The sequence below is a fragment of the Scomber japonicus genome, chromosome 24 (assembly GCF_027409825.1).
Source record: "Scomber japonicus isolate fScoJap1 chromosome 24, fScoJap1.pri, whole genome shotgun sequence".
Lineage (NCBI taxonomy): Eukaryota > Metazoa > Chordata > Actinopteri > Scombriformes > Scombridae > Scomber > Scomber japonicus.
In genome coordinates this window covers 12709272-12733202 of record NC_070601.1, presented here as the reverse complement: position 1 = coordinate 12733202, position 23931 = coordinate 12709272, and the positions used below count along the sequence as shown (strand labels likewise).

Sequence of the window (23931 nt, the reverse complement as noted above, 5' to 3'; positions counted from 1 at the left end):
CTACTCCATTACTTCAGGGAACTTTTGCATTGTTTCTCCATTCACCTGTTTCTTTCCACATGAAGATTTTACACATGAATCATCTGATCAGTTCATAACAGGTGCTACTTAACAAGACATAATTATTTTACATAACAAACCAGATGTTTAACATCTGCGTCAATGAAGACTTTTACTTTAAAATGCTTGAAAGGAAGTGGTCTGTTTGGGTTTGACTGCCTTGACAACAGGAGCAAAGTAAAGCAGGTGCATCAAGTTGTTTTTTTAATAATGGAAATAAATATTTAAAATGTAAATTCTGAATATTTACATGGTGAAAAATATCATATTGTATTCCTGAATATATTCATTCACGTGTATATTCAAAATGTCAAATTGCTGCATATGTATCTCCTTGACTCTCAGCGGTATAGAGCTGTTTATGTCAGTTTTAATGGGTGGAATACATTATAGGGTTAGTGTACAATCTATTTATATATATCCCTATGGAAATGATTGTTTCAGAGATGGATCTATTAATCCATATTATAAAATTAGGGGTTTTAATTTATGTTAAACCCATCTAACATATTATGTGAGTCAGTGTTGAAGTTTTCTTGTTTAAAAAAAAAAATTGAGGTCATGTTATCCATTTACATCCATGCTTGATGCTCTAGATCAGAAGATGATTATGGTCAAAGTCCTGATGCATCTAATCCATAAGCACATCCAATAGACCCCCCAAATTAAAGATATCAATAATCATACTTTCAACACTTTCTCAGACCTTCTTCACAATTATACAATGTTATTAGTAGCTCAAACTTCACTGTGACTAAACGCACAACTAAATATTTGACTCAGACCACGAGGGGCTCTTTCAAAGTCAGGTCAGATGGCTAAAGGGCAGGTTCACTGTGGTGACATGAAATGACCAACTGCACTTCACTCACACACACGTAGACAGAGACGGGGGGGGGGGGGGGGGGGGGGGGGGGGCACATAATATATGCAGGGGGCGGACCAGAGAAGTCTGACGGCTGTCAACACCTTTCAGCTGCGAGCTCCCCTAGCTGCAGGGACATATTTGATGTCTTGTTTCATGAGGTGGAGAGAGCCGCTGGCCTTGAATTCAGATCCAAATTCAAATTCAATTGCTGCGCGCAGACAATCATTACTCCATCGCATACAGATGTGTTTAAATGCCTCTTTTGTTTCCTTTTCCAGTGAGACCGGCCGCTGCACACTTGTTCAAGTAATGTGGTTGAAGTGGTTGATGAGCACAGCGTCATCAATGAGACTATTTTGAATGGCTTTGTACTGGTTATTTCTTAGGGGTACATCTTGGAAATAACAGCTGAATAAAGCCTGTCATTGGTTACATGGTTAGGGCATGCTTTTGAGACACTCAATAATAAGAACATTTGCTCATTGAAAATAAAAAGTGCCTATTGATTTTGTCCTCGAGCTCAAAAATTCCCCAAAATACTTCAAAACTGTGTGTTGGGGAGCTAAGCACCTGGAATTGGAGCACAGGCCCCCACATCCACGACGGAGGCTTTAAAGCTCAAAGGAGATGTGGAGAAATCTTCAGAGGCCAGAGACAAGGCTTATAGCTGAAGCCCTGCGGTCACACTGCAACCCCCAACCCCCCCCCCACCCCAACTTCACCCCCTACTCTCCCTCAAGCAATTTCAACTTCAGCTCAGCTTTTTTTTTGCCTCCTCAGAACATGGCTCCAGCTGTGCCGCTCACGTCTGAAGGTGAGAGCGAGCAGGACGAGTCATGAGAGGGTGGGATGTGGGATGTGGGATGTGGGGTGAGAGGGTCGGATGGGGTGTGTGGGGGTCGAAGATGGCACCGACGTCGAAATCTGAGGAACCTGACAGCAGACGTCATATAGTTTGTTATGTCACGTTTTTCTGGATGATTCACATGGGAAACAAAAACTTTCAAAATAAGCACGCGGGAAGGCAAACGGAGCACAGTACACTGCTACATGACTGCAGAAAAAATGACCTTTACTCAGGATTACTACAGTGAACTGTGTCTTTAGGCCATGGTGAACAACGCACGACACACTGTCCACATTTACGCACTGCTGCCTGCTACTGAGCTTATCCCTCCCTGCGGCTCTGTCACGCGTCCTATCACGCTGCCTGTTAGAGGGCTGCTTTGTCATGCACACAGATCAATTGATCGGTAAAGTGGGTGTAATTGAGTAGAAATCGAAACATGACGAATACTCATTTTGTTTAATATCATAGAGGGGAACATGATATAGGCTGTTGATAGATTGCAATATAAGTAGATTAATTGTATCTCCCAAAATGTCAAAGTCTTCCTCTACATATAACTCATAGCTTCATATTTAGCATACAGACTCAAATTCTTCTTTAACAAAGGGGACAAAAAGGTTACCCCCCGCCCCCCCCCCCCCTCTCTAATTCATCTAAAATGTAATCTATCTTTTAATAAAGAGTATACAAAAGCATTGATGATGAGAATCAGTCATTTCAGATGAGCACACTGTATTTATTCAGGCCAAAAAATGTCAACGATGAGAACTTGCAACATCAGCTCCTGCCTCATCATGTGACCTCAATCCTTGATGAAGGGCGATGAAGACACCTCGGCCCCCTGAAAGCCTAGAGAGAAATGTCCTCCTGCATATAACGTTTTGACAGTGAGGTCTTGTCACATGTTAACATGGATGTACCTGTCCGTCTCCTGCTAACCGTTTATGACCATGACATTGCTCCTGTGCCACAGTAGTAATCATCCACGCCATTTAAATGATGTCAGTCATGATTAAATAAGCTTATTAAAAGCCAGATAAGGTTAAAACATCTTCTCGTCTGCTGATTGTTAGTTTAACATTTTCAATCCACATCAGCAGGCGTGTTTTAGAGAGAGAGGGTTGTAAGCTGAAATGTGTCCACGCTGGATCAGAATAGCTCCAATTGATTTGACTTGTAAGATTAATGGTTTAGCAGGAGACACCAGCGATCAATACGCTTGAATGAAAAATCTCAACAAATCAGATATGTGTGTCAGGGACTGCAAGCTGAAGTGTGGTAAACAAACACGAGGCTCATGATGACAGCGGGGGCCACAAAATGCACTAGCCCTGGCTCCAGCGTTAAAGACAATGTAGGAGAGCACATCTGTATACATGTGTGTAGGCCAGGGGTGTCAAACTCGTTTTCAATCAAGGGCCACATACAGCCCAATATGATCTCATGTGGGCTGGATCATTAAAAAGATGGAGGGAAGGAGGGAAGGACAGAATGAAGGAAGGACGGAAGGAGGTAAGGAAGGAAGGACGGACAGAATGAAGGAAGAAAGGGAGGAAGGAAAGATAGAAGGAATGAGGGAGGGAAGAAAAGAGGGAGGGAGGGAAGGAAGGAAGGAAGGAAGGAAGGAAGGAGGGAGGAAGGAAAGATGGAAGGAAGGAGGGAGGGAAGAAAGGGAGGAAGGAAAGATAGAAGGAATGAGGGAGGGATGAAAAGAGGGAAGGAAGGAAGGAAAGAGGGAAGACAGGAAGGAAAGATGGATGGAGAGAAGGAAGGAAGGAAAAAAACACATGAAGGAAAGTGGGTCGGATTGGACTCCTCGGCGGGCCGGTTCTGGCCCACGGGCCGCATGTTTGACCCCCCTGGTGTAGGCTATGTGTGTGTGTGCACGTGTGTGATTTGAGCGTGGTACTGATGCAGCGCTGCGAGCCGGAGAGATTCAACCTTTTGCAAGTGGCAAAGGCAGATATGATGAAGTCATGTTGACAGTATGTAACCTGTGGTCAGACATCTTTTTAACACGATTTTGCTTTTTTTGTTCTTCTATTCCCAGGGCCAGTTTTTCAAATACACCCGTTCAACAGCTGCAGATGCATGGAAAAAAAGGAAGTGAGGGAGGGGGGGGGGGGGGGGGGGTTCTCAAAAAGCTGCTCACAATAAGAGAATATGAGTATGATTAAACTTCTTTTTTCAACACAATGCCAACTGATTTGAAAGATAAACTGAACATATTGAAGTATTACTAAGACTAAGAATCAACAGCAATGGGAATGTCATTCATTTAGCTGAGTATTGGATACATTAACATCAGAATGAATGTTTGAACCAACCATCCAATATTTGTTGTTTTCACTTAAATCCACAAATGTCAACCTCATGGTGGCAGTAGAGGAAAGTAATCAAAATCTTAAGAATACATCACATGAGCACTATAAGAACCTGCATTGAATTTCATGGCAATCCATTCTTTTTTTTTAGCAGTGCTGGGGAGTAATGAGTTACATAATGTTATGTTATTTAATTATAGTCAGTATAAGTAAATGTAACTGTAATCTGTTACAGTTACTGATGAAAATGTGGATGATTACAAAGGAGATTACATCTGAAGTCACACCTTTAAGATTTTGCTCAGGAGGGTTTTTCCTCATAATGTTTTAATATTTAACATATTACTGAATACATACAGTACCAGTCAAAAGTTTGGACACACTTTCACATTCACATCAATGAGAAAGTGTGTCCAAACTTTTGATTGGTACTGTATATTGCTGTTTTTAATTCTTTGAAAACAATATTTTTGAATATTTTGTAAATAAATCATGACACAGGCTTAAATGTTATCACAGTATTAATTAAGCCCATGCTAGATGTTTACATTTTTTGATCAAATATCTTTATTTTATATCCCAAAATCTACATGAACTAATGAATACATTTCAAACCAGAGATAAATCTTTATTATATGAGCATTATAAGAAATGATTTCCCTTATAAATCATGTTAGTATCCATGAACAACAGCTGGACTGAGATGTTGGTGCTTAATGGGTACAGTTACCGTAACAGCTGAAAACATTTGTTAGATCATTAAAAAATAATCAAAAATAATCGACTGTAATATAGTTGAACTTGAAATAGTTACATTACGTATTTCACTTTAAATAGAGTAACTAGTAATCTGTATTCCCAACTCTGTTTGTCAGTACATGCACACTTCAGGTGCTTTTTCAGGTGTCTGCTGTGGTTTTCTAGGTCACAGTGTCAGAGGCGGACCACCCCCCCCCCCCCCCCCCCCCCCCCAACACAAGCACAATATTAAACTATTTATGTTATTTTATTACATATGTTATTAAATACAAAAATTAACAAGAGTAGAGAAAGAAATTAAGATAAATAAATGACATATAGTATGTTAACACCAATGTAAATTGCACAAATCCTTCACCACACAAAAATAAGGTGAATAAATGAAATATAGTATGTAAAACTTTTTCTTTTTCTTTTTTTTGCATTTTATTTATTTATTTATTGCATTTCCACATAACCCAATAGCTTACATGTAGCTATAATGGGTCTGTATTAATTTTATAAATGTATTATTATTTATTTGGAAGCAGCAGTTTGTGTTGTGTGGCCTGGGATCATAATCATCACAGGTCAGTATATCCCCACCCACCCCCCTCCCCTCTTCCCTCCTGCTTTTCCTCTGAGAATGATACTCACACACAACCTGCTCACAGCCTCTGCAGTCGCAAGTTGACCCCCCCATTTGCCTTTCCTTCTGCCACACACCACCAGTATACATGACTCTCTGCAGCAAGTTGACGTGATAGTAGGGGCGCCTCATCGCCCATTGCACCAACTTGATGTGGAAATGAGAGGTATTACTCTAGGAAACGATTTTTTTTTAATACTTGAGGACGCACTTTTTTTTTTTTTTTTTTTTTTGAGAGCGGTCGTGCGCCCCCAAGTAGATTGCGCCCTGGTCGGTTGCCCACACAGTGCCCATTGCAAAAACCGCCACTGTGTCAGTATTGTATCCATAAGCCACTGTTCCCACCATAGCCACACTGTCTCTGCTTTATCTCCAGCACACACGTGGAGGCGTGGCGAGGGCGTGGATTGGTCCGTTGCGTCATCTCATCAGGAAGAAGCGCAGCAGCTCAGGCAGCGGGGTGAGTGAGGAACTGTAAATAAGTCCCAATGTCGCTCTAAAAGCCAACACTAGCTCAAATATGTAACGTGGGCTGCTATTTTACCTACAAATTAGCTTCCTTACTCCTTCTCGGTCGTCCTGTGTGTTTAGAAAAGTAACTTTATTCGGCGGTAAAAGTTTCCACGAGTTCAGCCAAGGACAACAAGCAAGGTGGCTGGAAAGCGATTTTCTGCTTTTGAAGCGAGACTCAATATGGATTTTTGGCAATTTAATGTTTTATCGCGTATCTTTCAGCTTCAGTACAGTATGAAACTTTACTTATAATTGTTACTGAGTAGTCATGTTGTTGGGCTTAATTCGGCATATAGCTAGATAACCTCCAAAGCAGCGTTTGTAATTCAGTCGACATTTTTAAATGTTTCCACTGCTAATGTAAGTACCATGTGTCAGGCGTGTCGGATGTGTGGAAATACTCAGTGAGTGAATGCCACACTTGTTTGTGCAGGAAATGATTAATATTATGGTGTTTTCTGTAGTAGCTGTACTGTATTTAGGGTGTCCATTTATACTAATGCTATTAATGGGTCACCACTCACTGCTTTGACAATGCAGAGTTACTGATGTAGGACATGACAGCTGACACATAATAGGAATCCTAGTTTTGGCTTTTAAATGTCTAATTCACAGTAGTAGTGTTGTATCAAGAGCAACATAAATGCAGATTTATGACTTATGAGGGGTTTTTTTGCTTTTTATTCTTGTTTCTATATCCTGACTGTATATTATAGGAACCAGATGATGGATGCAAACACACTTAAAGCAAAAGAATAACCCTTTCTCCTTTCTCTATATTTGTCAGTGCACTATGCCTGATGAAATGTCACGGCCTTTAATCCGAGAGAGAGGTGAAGGAGGGAGCTCCAGACGCCTCGAAGCCTCCATGAGTGAGCCCAGCGATCCTGTGATTGGCATCCTGGGCACGGGCGACTTCTCCCGCTCGCTGACCAGAAGGCTGGTGGCCTCCGGCTACCAAGTGGTAGTGGGGAGTCGGACCCCCAAACGCTCTGTGGCTCTGTTCCCCGAAGAGGCCGAGGTGACACACACACACACACACACACACACACACACACACAGAGTCAGCCTGTCTTCTGTAGTGATACGGACACACACACATTCACACTCACCATGTAATTGGTGTTTTTGTTTCTGTCCCTGTGGTGATAATTATATACATGTATTTACTTGGACTTTAACCACGAGGGATAATAGCTATTGTTGGTATCCTAACATACACACTGTCTTATTCAAGTGAATGGGAAGGTGTGTCCTAACTGTTGACTGGGGCTGTACATAAGAGATAGCCTAATCTTAGTTAAAGGTGAGAGTATAACAGCATAAAGAAGTTTTTTTTATTAAATCTTATATTTTATACTATATTTAACTTATATTGTATTTATACTCAACTGTATTTTTTTGGAAAAGATAATGAGTATTCTTATGCATTTCAGTATCAGCATGAACCTGTATGTGTGGGAGAATATCTCTACTCTAATTTGTATTTTCTATGGCAGTTTCCTCCTGACATATATAACATAGGTCATATGATAGAGGTAAAATGTTCTTGGAATACATAGTTTTCTCATGTGATTAATGTAAGATTAGCTGACATTGGCAATTTTTAATATACTTTTATTAAAGTAATAGCAAAAACGTTCAGTTAAAAAAGACTGGAAACAGTGGGAAACACTGGTTTTACATAATTGTCTTTGTATAGTCTAAACAAGCTAGATTTACAATGATCGGTAATTAAAGAGCTTTAGAGGTTTGCTTTGGTTACTGTTTCCAGTATTTATGCTAAGCTAAGCTAAGCCTGTTGGCTCTAGCTTCATGTTTAACAAACGCTCATAAGAGTGGTATTGATCTTCTCAGCTCACTCTTGGCAGCACAGTTCCTAAAATGTTTAACCGTTCCTTAACTTAACAAAATAGATTTTTATTAAGATGAATTAAGAGTTAATTATTGTTAGGGAGAACGCTTAACTTGAAGTGAAAGGAGGAATCGTAAATATTAAATGTACCGTTTCCAAAAAATGAGGAGTTTCATAATTTTTGGGATGATTGTTTAGTTCATCACATGATACTTAACTACACAGAATAATTTTAATGTCTAATAATATTCCTGTGATTATCATACATACTTCTAATGTGCTCCATCATGACTCTTTCTCTCTATGTCTGCTAGGTGACCTCCCAGATGGAGGTGGCCAGCCAGGCAGACCTGGTCTTTGTCGCCGTGTTCCCTGAGCACCACTCCACGCTGGTGAGCCTAAAGCCGGCGCTAGCTGGAAAGACTCTGGTGGACGTCAGCAATGGGCTGTCCATAACTCACGACGGGCCTTCCAATGCCGAACAGCTGGCCAACCTGTTTCCAGAGAGTTGTGTAGTCAAAGGGTTTAACACTTTATCAGCCTGGACGCTCCAGATTGGACCTCGGGATGGAAGCAGACAGGTAGGAAACATCAGCAGCCTGCTCTAGTTTACATTTGTACTTGTCAACAGCAGGAAAATTGGGCAAAATTGGTAGAGAGAGAGATATGGGAGTGATAGAAGAAGAATAGTGGGAGATGCTGTAAGAAATCTAGAGGTCTTTCGAGCTCACTCATCTTTTTGTTTTCTTTCTTCAGGTTTTCTTGTGCAGTGACAGCAGTAAAGCCAAGAAATCGGTCATGCAGATCTGTCGCAGAATGGGCTTCATCCCCGTCGATATGGGCCTCCTCTCCTCTTCTCTGGAGATCGAAAACCTCCCCCTCTATCTATTTCCCTCTTGGCGCATCCCCGTCCTGTGCACCCTGTCCCTGTTCATCTTCTTCTACTTGTATAACTTCGTCCACGACGTCCTGCACCCCTACGTCACAACGGGGAAAAGCAATTTCTACAAAATGCCCATTGACACCGTGAATGTCACCTTTCCCTCCGTCGCCTTGGTGATGTTGGCGCTGGTCTACCTGCCCGGCTTGTGTGCCGCTTTCCTCCAGCTGTGGTGGGGCACCAAGTACAACCGCTTCCCCGCCTGGCTGGACCGCTGGCTCACCAGGAGGAAGCAGTTCGGGCTGTGCAGCTTCCTGTGTGCGGCTCTACACGCCATCTACAGCCTGTGTCTGCCCATGAGGAAGTCTGCCCGCTACAAACTGATCAGCGAGGCTTTGAAAAAGGTGAGAAGAGAAGCAGTATAGGGGTCTCAGCACATGAATGATATAATGCATCAGTCTGTGAAGCCCAAGTTTAAGCATCAAGGAATCATGTCAGTTAGGATCTGACTTTCTCCTTATCTCATCTCGTCTTCATGGTGCAAGCAAAAAAAAAAGAATGAACAAATCTTTTCTACTGAGACTTTTCAGTTCTATATGTGCTGAGTCTGCACTGGAACATACTGAGATATACAAGCCTGACACACTTGAGCCTGATATTGATCAGATCCTTTTTTGGGCTGATGCCGATACTGATATTAGGGAAATTCAAAAAATTCAGATATCGATATATCGGCCGATTGTCTTATTCATACAGGATATACACATAACACACTTTATTTTTCTTCAAATGTGGTTACCAAATACTTTTGACAGAGATATGTAATGGCTTTTTAAACTTGAATATACATAAAATGCAGCTTTTATAGCTTGAAAACAAAAATATCTGCAAATACTGGACAGCATAAACACTGATACCGATATATCTGCAATAGGCTAATATCAGCCAATAATATGTGTTGACAGATGTATCGGTCGGGCTTTAATATTGACAAATGTTCACACCTTGTTCCCCCTTTCTGGCTTTGATATGTCAAATGCCAAACTAACTACCAGCAATCAAAATGTAAGCACAACAACCTGAAATACAGTTAGAAACCCTGTGAAGGCATGCGGTGACACTTCTCCTTACAATGCCTTAGCCTAGGGAGATAATTCACTTTGAATGACAGCATGATATGAAGTTCAAGGTATGATGTCCATATAACAGTGCCTTCCTAGTCTGTAACTTCCTAAAAGAATGCTGTGTGGATTTAGTTGCAAATGACTGAAACATAATTATGTGTACATACAATATAATAGAATAGAAAGCCTTTATTGTCATTATACATCACTTTACAACCAGATTTGGAGAGGTGCTCCAGTGCAGTGCAAACATAAAAAACACATTCAATGCATCAGCTCAATACATAAGTAAATACAAAATACCACAACAAACAACAATCCATATTCCATCCATCATTAAAGTGTCACCATGAAAACTGCACTTTGTGTTTTGCACATCAGTAAAAAATGTAGGTATTAAATCAGTGTGTTTTTGTTGTGCTTTCATCTGTGTTTTTGTACATCAGCCAGACATAATGTTGCAAAAGTTCCTGAATGTAATCCTGGGAAGTGACAGTCTGTTGACCGTAAACTGACCGCAGCCTCTCATGTGTTGTCCAGTTTAAGGAGGGGTCGGAGGACGTGTGGATTGACGAGGACGTGTGGAGGATGGAGCTGTACGTCTCTGTAGGCATCATGGCCCTCGGGCTGCTCTCTCTGCTGGCCGTCGCCTCGCTGCCTTCAGTGTCCAACACCATCAACTGGAGAGAGTTCAGCTTCGTACAGGTACACACACACACACGCGATATATACTGTTATATATCGTGTATCGTAGAGTCATCTTTGTTGTGATATATTATCGTGGGAAGAATATTGTGATTTTACCGTATTGAGTTTATCTGTCATTCCCACCCGTACACACAAGCACACACACACACACATGTGATTAATGCAGAGTGACAGCCAAAGACTGGCACACATGACACTTGACACATACACATCGTGGCGTGCTACTTCTTCTATATGTTCACACGGGTTTGGAGTCACACACAAGTGTTTGTACTCCTGCAGCTGCCCCAGATTTCAGCGTTAAACTTGGGCTGTGACAAAGCCGTCAGGAGTGTAGTGACTCAGTACACACACAGTTCTCTCCTCTCCTCTCCTCTCCTCTCCTCTCCTCTCCTCTCCTCTCCTCTCCTCTCCTCTCCTCTCCCGTCCTCTCATCTTCCATCCTCTCCTCATCCTCGTGCTCTGTCTGCTCTGTTTTCCCCCCTTTCATCTTTCCGTTAAACTAATCTGGTGGCCGTCAGATTAGTCATGTGCCGACAGCCGGCCGCGATGAAAGTCTCTGGCCAGCACGTCCAAGGTTGCTGCAGGACGGCGTGTTCATGTGCATCGTGTACTGCCTTGTATGTACCTCTCTGTGTGTGTGTGTGTGTGTGTGTGTGTGTGTGTGTGTGTGTGCGTGTGTGTGTGTTTGTGTATAGAAGTAACTGTCAGTGTGAGGGATGATCACCATTACACACTACGGTTCTGCCTCAGTCCTTGAGGGCAGGATGTCGTCCACTTAATCTGCACATTTTGAATGAGTCAAATCTACCACTGATTCTTTTAAACATGAAAACCTGACATTTATAGGAAACTGGGCCACTGGTAAACTGTCTAGAAATGAGGAATGTCTGGATAAAAATGTATAGCATATAGTACGCACTATGTATGTATAGTTTCAGTGTACCTTAAAACACACACTGCAAAACACAAAATCACTGCAAAATCACATATACTCAGAGTAGTTCCTACACTTATTACCAAACATACAGATCATGTGTGCACCAATGCAACATGTCCTTTTCTACTTATTTTAACATCATTTGGTGAGCAGCATTGCAACATAATTGCTGAATACTTGACAACCTCTGCAATGCATGTCAAATGTTTGAAAGAAAAAAAAGGACATTGAAATGTGATTTTTCTTTGTATTGTAGTTCCACTTACACTACTGTAACACACATTACAAGTTGTATGCTTTCTAGAATGACATTATTGTAGCTGTAAACTTTGTGAGGTGAGTATCTACACTTTCAAAGTATTCAGTACAGCACAATAATCACTTTACTCAATCACTCAATCATTGTCATATTTACAGTAATGCAGCCTATTCAATAGATAAATAAATGAAAATAATTCATACTCTACAGTACATCATTTGAAATACTATCTTCTGCATTAATTACACTTAATGCACTTATCTTTATATTCATGTCTATTTGTAAAATCTTAAAGAAATGACCACTGCAGACTCTGTTCTGATGGGTTAGTTACCATTTGTCAGCATTAGTTGATAAAGAATGTTTTATTTTGAAATTCAGTGATGAATGCAGTATACAAGTTGTGATGCAGTGATTTTATATTAAGAGTTTTACAATGAACAAGTTAAACTCTACAATGAAAATGAACCCAAAGCAATTGAAATGTATGCTTTTATATCAACATTTTGGACATTTTCATTATTGTCCATGTCAATAAATACAACAATACAAAATAATGTGTGATTAGAATTGAGTGTAGAGTTCCACAAAAACTAGTTTTTACATTTAATAAAATGCCACATATTCTGATCATATGACAAGTTTTAGTCATATGACAAATATGTACAGCAGATTAGTCTGAAGCACTAATCTCTGAAGTATGTGTTCAGTGTTCTTAGATATTTGCATCTCATTTTTTTTCTATTTCCTGCGTAGACTTTCACTGTATTTGTTGTAGAGGTAATAATCAAAAATCTCCTCGCGTCACCAGAACGTTGTGATCTTTCTCCTCTGAATAATGACACATAATTGCTGGTGTTCTTCTCTCAGTAATTTAAAAGCGGTGCGATTAAAAAGTCATTACTCATGTGAAGTGGAAGGAATTATAATCCATTCAGCCCACTTAGTGTGTGACTGAGGAAAAAACAAGACTGTCTAAACCCCCTGACCACTACCTGAATCAACCCTGGGAAGGTTTTCTAATTAGTGGGCACGTGTAGGTATATGACAGACACACACACATGCACACACACGCACACACACACGTATACACTGGTGACATTCATTCAGGTCATGAGCTGGTAGGTCAGTGTGTGTCTGCAGGCTCTTTAGTAGTCTGTGAGCTAATGTAGTAGACTGGCTGGACTGAAGAGGAGTCACTTTAAGGGAAAATCTCTATCTCTCTCCTTCTTTTTTTAAACAATACAGGTCATATTTTATGTATTTTTATAATCATGGCATGTAAATGTTGGAAATAAACCATTTGAATTAATAGGAATGATGGTCACCACTATAAAAGTGTGATCCAGGTTGTATAAAAACAGGCTTGATGTATTAATCCGACACCCCTCTTCCACCTCCTGCAGTCCACTCTGGGTTACTGTGCCCTGTGCATGGCCACCCTCCACACACTCCTCTTCGGCTGGAACCGCGCCTTCCAAGCGTCCCGGTACCACTTCTACCTGCCGCCCACCTTCACCCTGGTCCTGATTCTTCCCATGACGGTGGTGCTGGGTCGCCTGGCTCTCTTCGTGCCCTGCGTGGCCCTGCGGCTCAGACAGATCCGCCGCGGCTGGGAGAGGAACCGGAACATCCGCTTCACCCTGCCCGAGGACGACTGCGGCAACGGCCTGGAGGATGTCAGTAACGTGTGAGGAAAAAGTGTAGAAGAAGAGATCTTTAATCAACACTCACACAGAAGATAGATGGTTTAAACAACTTTGGAATGTATTGAAGGCTCATTTCTGTGTCTCGTCTGAGTAGTTTCAATGCTGTGTGTCCTTTACACAAATGATCAGGTAGTTTAATAGAATTGATCTGTCTTTAGAGATATTAGAAGAGTATTGTCTTCAACCTTTTTGCACTATGCATCCTCAATAGTGAGAATTTATTTTGTCCTTATGCCTTTTATTTTAATTTATTGTTTTTTGTTGTTACTCTGAAGCTTCAGCAGAGTGGAAGAAAAAAGATTGTTTCGGGGTGTGTTTATAAAAAAAAGTCACTGTTACAATAATGAAGCTGTAGAAGACTTCACTATCAGTGAAGAAGCAAATTTTCAGAACTGAGTCTTTGAAATATCATCATCAGAGGTTACTTCAAAGACAGCATTCCTGTTCTTCAAAGATTTTTATGTTAAGACAAAATTATTTTCATCAGCCATCTTCCAAAATAGCCATACATTCAAAATTCAATGTGCTTGTATTATATATAATGTGTATATTCATTGAAACATTAAGGGACTGTCTGTACATTATTTGGGTTGGGGTGGGCTTCACTTTAAAAAAAAAAAGATAGCATGAATCTCCTCTTGAACTGCATCAACCTCCTACAAATATCTCAAAAACAATAAAACAGTATTGGGTTGTAAGTTCTTTAACTGTAAATCATTAAAAGAGGCAAAGTGTAAACATTTTATAACCACCCATCCTAAAGGGAGGGTTAATTACAATATACATATGGAGGAAGAAGAAAGGGAAAATAAGTCAGACCACCTTCTCTTCAATAAAAATCATATCATCTTACCCCTTTTTTCACTACCCCTCACCCCTTATCATTTTCATACAGTCCCTTGCAGAGCTCTTTTGTGCCAACTGGAAAGTCTGAAGCCCTGCTGTTGAAGTAGCTGCCATGCTTTCCTGCTGTGTGTTGGCTGACATTGTGAAACACACCACAAGTGTCACAATTGTGTACAGAACTTTTGAAAATTACTTTTGCCTTTTTTTTTATGTTACTAATTATTATTTTGTATGTTGTGCTAAACTCACCTGCTGATATTTACCATCAGTATGTGACTGAAAACAGAATTATGAACACAAGAGATGCTGTTTGTGTTTTCTTGTTCAAGTGAGTTTGTATTGTGTGTTCTTGCCAAAGACAATGTTTGTTATTGTGATCTACCGTTACAGAGAGATATTTTATAAATCTAAATTAAAATATAGTATGGTAGTGTACTAAAAATGTGAATCAGCGCCTATTAACATGAAGACATGAGTATTAAGATTTCAAATTGAACTCTATAGAACAAAGAATAAAGCATTTTTTCTACAAGTTATATTTTTTCTACTGTTGTATTGATGTCATGTATTAATCATGATGTGAGGCTTATTGGGTTGTCAGTGTTTTGATCAATGTCAGAAAAGGTCAAGCAAGTCTAGAGACAGTCTGGTTCCTGTCTGTCCATTGACTGTGTAGGTGCTGCCACACTGTGGTGAGTACTTATATTCTCTCCACATGAGACACACAATCTTTTGTGTAACATAAATATTAACTTTGGGGAACACAAGATTAATGAAACTCGTTTTTCCAGGCAACCGCGTCACAAAAATAGTCATGTGGGAGGGAAAAACATCCAGCAGGTGTTTTGGATAATCAATAACTCACTTTTTTTATTATGGAGACAAAATAGATCCATTGTTGTCTTATCTAAAGTTATTAAACCAACATTCAATTTTCAATTTGTCAATACTGCTACCTTATTAGCACACATATACATGTAATAATGAAAATTGAATCTTGCACATATATTCATCATTTCCTGTCTTCAGAGGACACCTCCCACTGTATTTCTCTCAGCGAATGTCTTGACACTGACACACAATGTTGCTGTATGATTGGACGAGCGCCCACATGAAAACCTGAGAGTGAGTTGAGCTGCAGAAGCAAGGTGTGTCAGTCCCTCTCTGCAACCATGACTGTAAGTACTATTGCTTATTAATTAAAGCCCTACAAGGTTACACCAAATATTTAAGACATTATGAAGTGAAGTGTGAGGTATGTTTCACAGGAATAGTTTGACAGCTCTGTGTATCAGCTTGTATTTTCTGTCACTACAAGGAAGCCTTTGAAAAAGCAGCAGAAGAAGCGAAGGTATTGAAACAGAGACCAACCCGTGAAGAACTGAGTGACCTGTATGGTTTATACAAACAAGCCACAGCTGGAGATGTTAACATAGGTGAGTGTTTTTAACATAGAGTTTCACACAGAAACACTTAAAAGACCGCTGTGGCAGTTTGTGGGCAGTCTGGTACTTCGACTCACTGTGAGGTGTGGTGGAGTGAAAAAATGAGGCCAAACGAGTTAGGTGTCATACTGTGAACTGTAAATGATGGCAAGACTGATAGGTTTACATAAAACTGTGTGTTCCTTTTCACATTCTTATAAGCGTAAATGGAGGGAACAATTTGGACTACATGTGCACATGACAAAAAACACTATTACTGACATTAATATGCAAAGTGAGGATTTTAAAGCCCATGAAAACATAAGAAATTAATATTGATGACTAAAGGAGCTACAATTAAAGTATAAACCTGGTTAAAAAAACACTTTTAGTTCTTGTTCATAACCATATTTGTGCTTGGTAATAAGCTGAATGAGAAAATAGGTTTTCAGGGACTTAAGTCTTGCTTTTAAGAGCAAATGTCAGAAAGTTTTGGAAATAGAGTTAACTATGGAAAACTATGGTTGCATTTAAATCCACAGATCGTCCAGGGATGTTGGACATCATAGGAAAAGGAAAATGGGATGCGTGGAATCAAAAGAAAGGTATGGTTCAAAGAACCTTTGTTTCAGTAGAGATACAAGAAAGAATATTTGTAAAGCATGTAATTCTAATCTTGTTTTAAGGAAGAACATTCTTCCATGAAGCCTCATTTTAAACTCATGATTGAAATTATCTGTAAAAAAGAAAAAATGTACATTTGGGATTGGTTGAGTCAAGAAGAAGTCTAACTGGTGTTTCTGTTTCCAAACCTGCAGGTCTGTCCAAAGAAGAAGCAATGGCCCTCTATATTGAGTTGGTGGAGAAGCTGAAGGGAAAATATGGAATGTAGAGTTCATTTCTCACAAATACTTTAGTATTTTCAGTGTCATATCTCCTTTTGTGATTGACAAAAGAACGCTTAGCTTAGCATTAAGTCTGGATTTAGATTTCGAAACAACTCATCTGTCAACGATTTTAAAAAAACAGACCAGACAGACAGCTATGCTTACTTTAACCTTGTTTTTATTCTTTTGCTGTCAATCAATCATACTTGATTTGTATATCATTTTTCAATAAAAAAGCCCTTATACACACACAAGCGTTACATGACTTTATTATTCATAAAGCATTTAATAATAACAGCTCTTTATAAAAACAGGAACTGAGGAAACACTACTATAAATCTCATCACTTTGCAATGAGAAAACAACAGAGGCAGGATCAGAAATGAAGAAAATATGGTAATAATAGAACAGTGAGGTATGACATTTTTTTTAAATTAAATTAAATTAAAAACTCGGAGCAGTATCTTCTTTTTTAAGTAACTCACTCTAGGCAAGAAAGTGAATAAGTGAATTTCCTAAAATGCTAATAAACTTCCATATAAAAACTTTATGTTATACACTATACTTTCATTACTGAGCATCTGTTATACAGAAATGTCAATTCAAAATAAAAACTTGTTCTCATTTGTTCCTGTTCTTTGTTTCATGAAACAACATGTCATTAGGGTCATCTCAGATTTAAAGTACTTATAATTTAAGGAAAGATGCTGTTGAATTGCATCATAGAAATTGTAGGATCCAGTGTTTTTGGAGCTCGACTGATACGAAAAGTGCTGCTCTGCTCTTACAATTTTGACCCCTCTTTCTTAAATCCGCCTTCCCCAAGTCCTCCAACTTTATGGAGGTATAATACTAAATAGCATGGATACCCCTTTAATATATTAAGATATTTTAGAATTCCTGCTATTTCCCCTTCGAGGCTCATTGGCATGGGAACAATTAAGTGCATCATTACAAGCTATAGCTGTAACATTTTGCACGATAAATCATTCCCATGTTAATTTGAAATACGTTTAATTCCTTCAAAGGCTGGCAGCTTATGAACTGGGCATTTTACATCCTGACATCCTCAAATAAACGCACTTAAGGGATTATAAAAAAATATGCATTTGACAGTATTAAACACTCAAGTTGCAGTTGTGGATTAATTAACAGTCAGCAGTAATGCAGGATAATGCAGGATATGTATCAATAAGGAGAGAAAGAAACAGGCCAGTCCCAACTTAAATCACGTCCAGAGTATCCACAGGGAGCCCACTGGTAGTCGGGCTGCCTGGAGAGCAAGGCAGCAGGGAGACCTGTGTGTGAGGAGACCCGCTCTGGCTGATGGAGCTACGATACTGCCTGGGTCTACTGGGCAAGTGCTGAGTCAGCTTCCACCTCCTCCACCTCCTCTGGATCTCAAGCTGCACCTAAAAATGTACATAGATCCCAAATTTACTGCGTTTAATTTTCTGAACTGAAAGGTTTCATCTCTAATTGGCCAATTGGTTCTTACCTCTCCGTTCATGAAAGAGTAGAGGACAGCGACCACAAAACCCTTTATAAAAGAAATAAAAGAGAAAGGTGAATATGTCTGCAGTTAAATTTGTCATTATTCGGAACTCATTTAGTGCTCAGTCTCATTTACCTGTGTGGATGACAGAGACAGCTCAGCAGAGTTCCATATCTTAAACATTAAGCTGCTGACTTCAACTGGTATGAAAGCAAACAAGATGTACTGCAGACCAAAAAGAGCCACCAGGAAAAATGTGGATTTGATCAGCCTCCTAGTGAAAGAAAAGAAGAAGCATTTTTTCATTTCCCTTTAAAACAAACCTGCTAGTGTGTACTAAAATCAAACTGCTTTTAAATTCCTTATCTATGCATATACAAAATCCATACCTCGAAGACATTTACATACATACACATCTACAGATTTCAAATTTACATAGAAACAGTATGCTGTTTTAACAGTACCACAGTGTGATCAGTGCACTACTCACTTATACTGGCTGAATTCATTCCTCTGTGCATCTGGCATTCTCAGTTTGCTCACCAGTATCCTCAAAATGCCCAAGAAAAAGATGAGATTCATCTGAAATGATTCAAACATGTTAGCCACTTGTGCTTTACTGCTTTATAAAACAAGTCTTACATATTAATGTTAAAATAAGAATTAAATTTTAGTTAAAAAAAGAAAGTTCTTACAAATATACTGAGCAAAACTGGAACTCGAAGTATCCACCATATCCATTCATGTATCCTGGTTTCCCAACAGCTTTGGCAGTGACATAAAACATACAATTACTTAATGATAATATTCTAAGATATGTATGAATATGTATGAATGAATGAATGAAGGAAACAGATTTTTAGCTCCTTACCCTTCATCCTCATAAAAATACTTGGCACAACCCCAGGAGAGAATAATGATCATTGGTACACCTGTGTGATGAAATAAATCTTCATAACTCAAAAAAAGGACAGAATCATATATGTGAAGGACTGAGGAAATTGTGATTCCCGTTAGTGAGTCTTCATACCCCAGCTGAGGATGATGTACCAGACGAAGTGTTTCTTCAGGGAGAAGAATGAGCGGCTCACCAGCGTAAACAGGAAGTGACCTTCCACCAGTAGCCAGCTGTAGTTTGCCAGGATGGAGTAGTTTGTAAACATCAGCACGACTTTACATGCCACCTGCCGCACATAGTTACAGAAGTGGGATTAGTGTTGAGGATACCTTAGCACCTTATAACTCTCGAACATTATATCAATTTATGACATACAAAAACTATGTGTAAGCCTTTTAAACCAGCAGAACTTTCATGGAATGGTTTACTGAAACCTAGTGGTCATATAATGTATTGTACTCTGAAATGGACTGGTACAACAACTACATTTGTACTACATTTGAGTACTATAATAAAAAAGTAACTGTTGAAAAAGAGTAAACTAGCACCATCTTGTGGCAAAACTTGTTTGTTTACTTGTTTTACTATGTTAACCATTCAAGCACATCTAAGTTCACTAATTAATAGGTAATGTATCGCCTGTGTTTAATGAAACTGATGCGTAAGAACAACACGCTGTTGCTTTGCAGGAGGGCATGTGCAGGACTATATTTTGGTGGGATGCATTAACTTCCTGGAGTCTCCACTGTCCGTGTGGCAATGTCAGTGTGATGACAAACCTTCAGGAAGTCAACTCTCTCAACTAAGAAATAGTTTGAGCACGTGACCCCAAATAAACCTTTGAACAGAGCCAGAATAGCTGATGTGTCCTCTTTGCTTCCAGTCTTTATGCTAAGCTTAACTATCACCTGGCTGTGGGTCATAATTTAGCATACAGAGTGTGTCGATCTTTTCATCTTTCTGCAACAAAGAAAAGCAACAAAGTAGAACCCAAAATATTTAACAATCCAAAATACCCCCATCCAATGTTCTATATTTATGTGCCTTTTACAGATTTAATTATGCTCTCTTTGAATAGATTCACTTATTGGATCTTTTTCAAGGAGCAAATGTTCAACGTCAGTAGTAGATTTTAGTGAGTATATGACTATCAGCTGGTCAGAGTAGTGTTGATGGTAATATTGATACCGGGTAATAGTCACAGTGGTAGAGCTCTTCATCGGTAAAAAGCATAGCATCTCTGATGAAGATGAAGATCGCTTTCAGGATAAAGGAGATGAACAGCTGGATGTGAATGTAGTTCCTGGTACAGTGCAGCTTCCTAGAGAAACATTAACATTCACAGTTTGAGGTTTAGTTGCATAACGTGTCAGCTTTAAGGACAGGTTCACTTTAAGAGCTTTTCAAATGAGTTATTAAGGAAGAACAATGGACGCAGATTAAAAAAATAAAGTTTCTCACCTAAACAGACAGAATATGGTGATGGCAATGGTGAGAGAGATGAGAGATATTGCGTATCCGGCTGTATACATGGTCTTCACGTAGGAGAAATACAAATGAGAACCTGGTGGCTGATCAAGGAAGAGAGAACAAGCTCATCAGTTAATCACCGTCATCACAGCACAAATATAATTTGACAACACAGTTTATCACCTCACATTATTAGCTCATGATGGGACTGGGGAAGCGTTTGATAATGTTTATTGCTCATAATGTATGTATAAGTTAGTTAGTACTAAATTGCTCACAATACTTGTTGGTTTTTAACAGTATTTCCCCTGGGTGTGTCATAATAAAGCAAAACAAAATCCAAGTATCAAATGTATGTTATGATTGAGATTTTTGTAACAACAATACAATATGATTTCAGACTAGATATATCTAATTTATTTGTGAGCTTTAGAAGTGTTTGTAGGAAGATTATTATACATTTAGACTGAGCCAGGCCAGCTATTTCCCCCCTGGTTCCAGCCTTTATGCTTAAGTAAACTTAGAAATACACTATGGGTATTTACGAGCTATTCCTTTAAAGGATAAAAGTTTACCATTTTTCAATTCAGTAAGACATTTTCAATGCTGAGATGATACTGCTTACTAAAACATCCCCTTCAAATGTGTTTTCAATGTAAGTGATGGAGGCAAAAATCCACAGTGTGTCCACAGATATTTTGTGCAAAAATGTATTTAAAAATTTAGTCTGAAGCTTCCATGAGGCTTCAGTAGTCTGAGTTAGTCATATTACCTGTTGTTTCCCTTTTGAGGGAAGTATTGTAACAAAAAGAGGGACTTTGGCACTAAAAAGAATGTAATGTATAATGATATCTACTTGATTTGACTCATCTGGATGGTTGAAGCTTCATATTAGATTCAGATCAACTTGTAAATACATTTTTGCACAGATCCTCCCACAAATTCATCATGAAGAGATTCTCTAATGGTCAGTATAAACTGGAGGAATGATTATGGCAAAAATAAATAAATAAATAAAAAATCTGTTTCAATTTTCATTTGGATACCTGAGTAAAATAAAAAAAATGTGACCTGAATTGACCCTTAAAAATACACAGAAATAATAATATACAGTTATATAAAATTATTTCAATTGACAGTGGCATTTTTGCTTTCTGGTTATATTGGATACACTACATGTACTGTATGTATATTACAATCCACCAACCTCAAAGTGGAGTGTCTCATTGAAAGTGAAGACACACGCGTCTTCATGCGGAACAAGCGGGTCTGTCCATCCATTGGCAGTGCAGTTACGATACACTTTACCTGCAAAATGGCAATACAATCCCAGGTCTGTCTCTGTCCTCTGAGTGTGTGTGTATGCATTTAAGCAAACTACGTCAGTGTCCTCTGATTTATTGGACGGTAAAGAGCTGCAAAGCCATCACTTTCCCTCTTCAAATGCTTCTATAAACATCTGCTTCTTCAGATAAATTATGGTGACATCTATCATCCTCATCTCCCCCATGTAAATGTTGCACTCCAACATGTTACCCAGTGTCTCTATGTACACAAGCATTTTATGGTTGATTGTTTGTAGAGAGACCCTGAGAGGGAGAAGCTTTTCTCAGCTCCATTTCCTGGCAAATAATTAACCAGTGCAATGTGGTATAGATAATGGGTCTCTGTTTGTATTTGTGTGTCAGAGTGTTAGGAGTATCTCACCTTTGGCGTTGAAATAGTCCGGGCATGGCTGAGAGACAGTTTCCCCGAGAGAAGCAGGTGGCCAGCAGTTAAGGTCATCCCACATTCCCTTACAGTGTATGCTATTGTTTTCTTCACAGATGAAACAAACAAAAACATTAAGGGTTTTGCTTTGATTTTATGGAATTCCACCCCATTAAAAAATGAACAATTTATAACATCATGATATAATATCAAATATAAAACAACATATTTGGTTTAATGTTCTCAAATGCAGGGTAAAAAAACAACAAAACCACCATATTTGGATTAATCTGGACTCTTAAAAATACTTCCTGAAATTTCTGAAAGTTTGAACCAGGATCTCAGCGTGCATTATGTTGTATGACCACTAGGTGTCAGTAAAACATTGCTTCAAATTTCAGTAGATTACAGTGACAGGCCTATTCTATTATTTCTTTTTATGCATTTCAGAGCTCATTAAAAGTGGATTTTTAATAGACATTTTCAAAAAGCAGCACTCTTGATATCATATATATATATCATATACATACTGTTGGAATTATTGTATATAAGTTATCCCATATTTACCCTTTCTATAGCCTAATCATTAACCTTTACAGTCTACAGGCATGCTGTTTTAAAGTTGTTTTTCAGGACTTGTGACCCTGCTCAGGAAGTCTCCGAAGTGTGTGTGACCACCTTTGATCAACCATATCATACCTATAATAAACCATTTAAAAACTGCTGATTTACCTGTTGCATGGTGTGACTGAAAATGCAGCAGATCTCTCTTGCACTTTTCCTCCTCTCTGACGAGGTGAACATGAGGCTGGCAACCTGATGACACCTTTGCCTATAATAAACGCAGGTATTCATGCACTTTTTCTTCCATATATAAAATCATAGATTCAAACATGCATTTATTTTTCTTACCTGGGCTGCCAGTAGCACTCCAATAAGTCCAAGTTTTCTCATTGTGTCAGACTAGTTCCTTTTCCCCATCAAGATAGGCTCCTACATCCAGACCTCAGGCTGCATATCTGATTAGAATGAAAGGTAAGCATCCTGCCATGCAGCAGATATATGAGCTCTGAAAATCAAACAGAGGCCATCTCACAGGGTCGATAATTATGCACGATATACTTCAGGTCACTCTGCTGAGCGCTTTATCAAGGTAGCAATAATAAAACCCCAACTTCCTGTTCTTACTTTCAAAATAATATCATTTAAAAAAAAAAAGTGGATCACATCACCCCAGATCTGATTGTTACTCAGGCTTCTTGTCTGTGAAGGAATTGATTTTTAAAACACTGCTGTTGGTTTATAAAGCACTGAATTGTTTAGGGCCAAAAATGCGTAATCTGCTGCTACGTCATGAACTGTCCAGACCTCTCAGGCCATGTGGGACAGGTCTGCTTTCTGTCCCCAGAGACTAAACTAAACATGGAGAAGCAGCATTCAGTTTTTATCCTCCACATATCTGGAACACACTCTCAGAAAACTGCACGCCTGCTTTTACTCTTCTGTTCTTTTAACAGAGATGAAGACTTTTCATTTTGACGCTACCTTTTATTGAATCAAATTTGAGGCTTTTGTTTTAATATCTTACACTGCGTTGTAACTTTTTCTCTCCTATTTTATCTGTCTTATTCAATGTTAGCTTGTTTTTTATTTAATCATTATGTAAATGTATTTTTTATATTGTCTTGTGGTGGTTTTACATTTTATTATGGGTACATGTATAT

The 23931-nt window shown here is 39.0% G+C and overlaps 3 protein-coding genes across 4 annotated transcripts; 2 read left to right on the top strand and 1 right to left on the bottom strand.

Moving 5' to 3' along the window:
- Positions 1-5927: 5927 nt before the first annotated feature.
- Positions 5928-15085, top strand: LOC128354344 (metalloreductase STEAP3-like). Of its 2 annotated transcripts, XM_053314579.1 has the most exons (7): positions 5979-6140; positions 6790-7023; positions 8172-8438; positions 8614-9141; positions 10402-10566; positions 13175-13456; positions 14925-15085. In XM_053314579.1, exons 2-7 carry the CDS (start codon positions 6796-6798, stop codon positions 14997-14999), a joined length of 1545 nt encoding a protein of 514 aa, XP_053170554.1. In that variant the 5' UTR covers positions 5979-6140; positions 6790-6795; the 3' UTR covers positions 15000-15085. The 2 variants fall into 2 exon arrangements, with proteins under 2 accessions (XP_053170555.1, XP_053170554.1); XM_053314580.1 differs by lacking the exons at positions 5979-6140; positions 14925-15085 and adding an exon at positions 5928-5949 and having other exon boundaries at positions 13175-13770.
- A 410-nt stretch (positions 15086-15495) lies between these two features.
- On the top strand, positions 15496-16671 carry LOC128354050 (acyl-CoA-binding protein-like). The gene is made up of 4 exons (XM_053314292.1): positions 15496-15501; positions 15642-15759; positions 16290-16352; positions 16566-16671. The coding sequence occupies exons 1-4, from the start codon at positions 15496-15498 to the stop codon at positions 16637-16639; spliced, it is 261 nt and encodes an 86-aa protein (XP_053170267.1). The 3' UTR covers positions 16640-16671.
- Positions 16672-17684: 1013 nt separating this feature from the next.
- LOC128354350 (secretin receptor) lies at positions 17685-23188 on the bottom strand. Its single transcript, XM_053314587.1, is given in 13 exon segments — positions 17685-18046; positions 18133-18174; positions 18265-18403; positions 18620-18711; positions 18825-18894; positions 19001-19061; positions 19160-19313; positions 20216-20348; positions 20489-20591; positions 21701-21805; positions 22205-22315; positions 22940-23039; positions 23120-23188. Coding segments are annotated over 13 exon segments (1368 nt in total). The 3' UTR covers positions 17685-17857.
- Between the last annotated feature and the right edge of the window lie 743 nt (positions 23189-23931).

Coding starts and splice junctions, on each gene's coding strand:
- LOC128354344 (XM_053314579.1), top strand. CDS start 6,796: ATGCCTGATGAAATGTCACGGCCTTTAATCCGAGAGAGAGGTGAAGGA. Junction 9,142..10,401: donor TCAGCGAGGCTTTGAAAAAG/GTGAGAAGAGAA, acceptor TGTGTTGTCCAG/TTTAAGGAGGGGTCGGAGGA. Junction 10,567..13,174: donor GAGAGTTCAGCTTCGTACAG/GTACACACACAC, acceptor CACCTCCTGCAG/TCCACTCTGGGTTACTGTGC.
- LOC128354050 (XM_053314292.1), top strand. Junction 15,760..16,289: donor AGCTGGAGATGTTAACATAG/GTGAGTGTTTTT, acceptor TTAAATCCACAG/ATCGTCCAGGGATGTTGGAC. Junction 16,353..16,565: donor TGCGTGGAATCAAAAGAAAG/GTATGGTTCAAA, acceptor CCAAACCTGCAG/GTCTGTCCAAAGAAGAAGCA.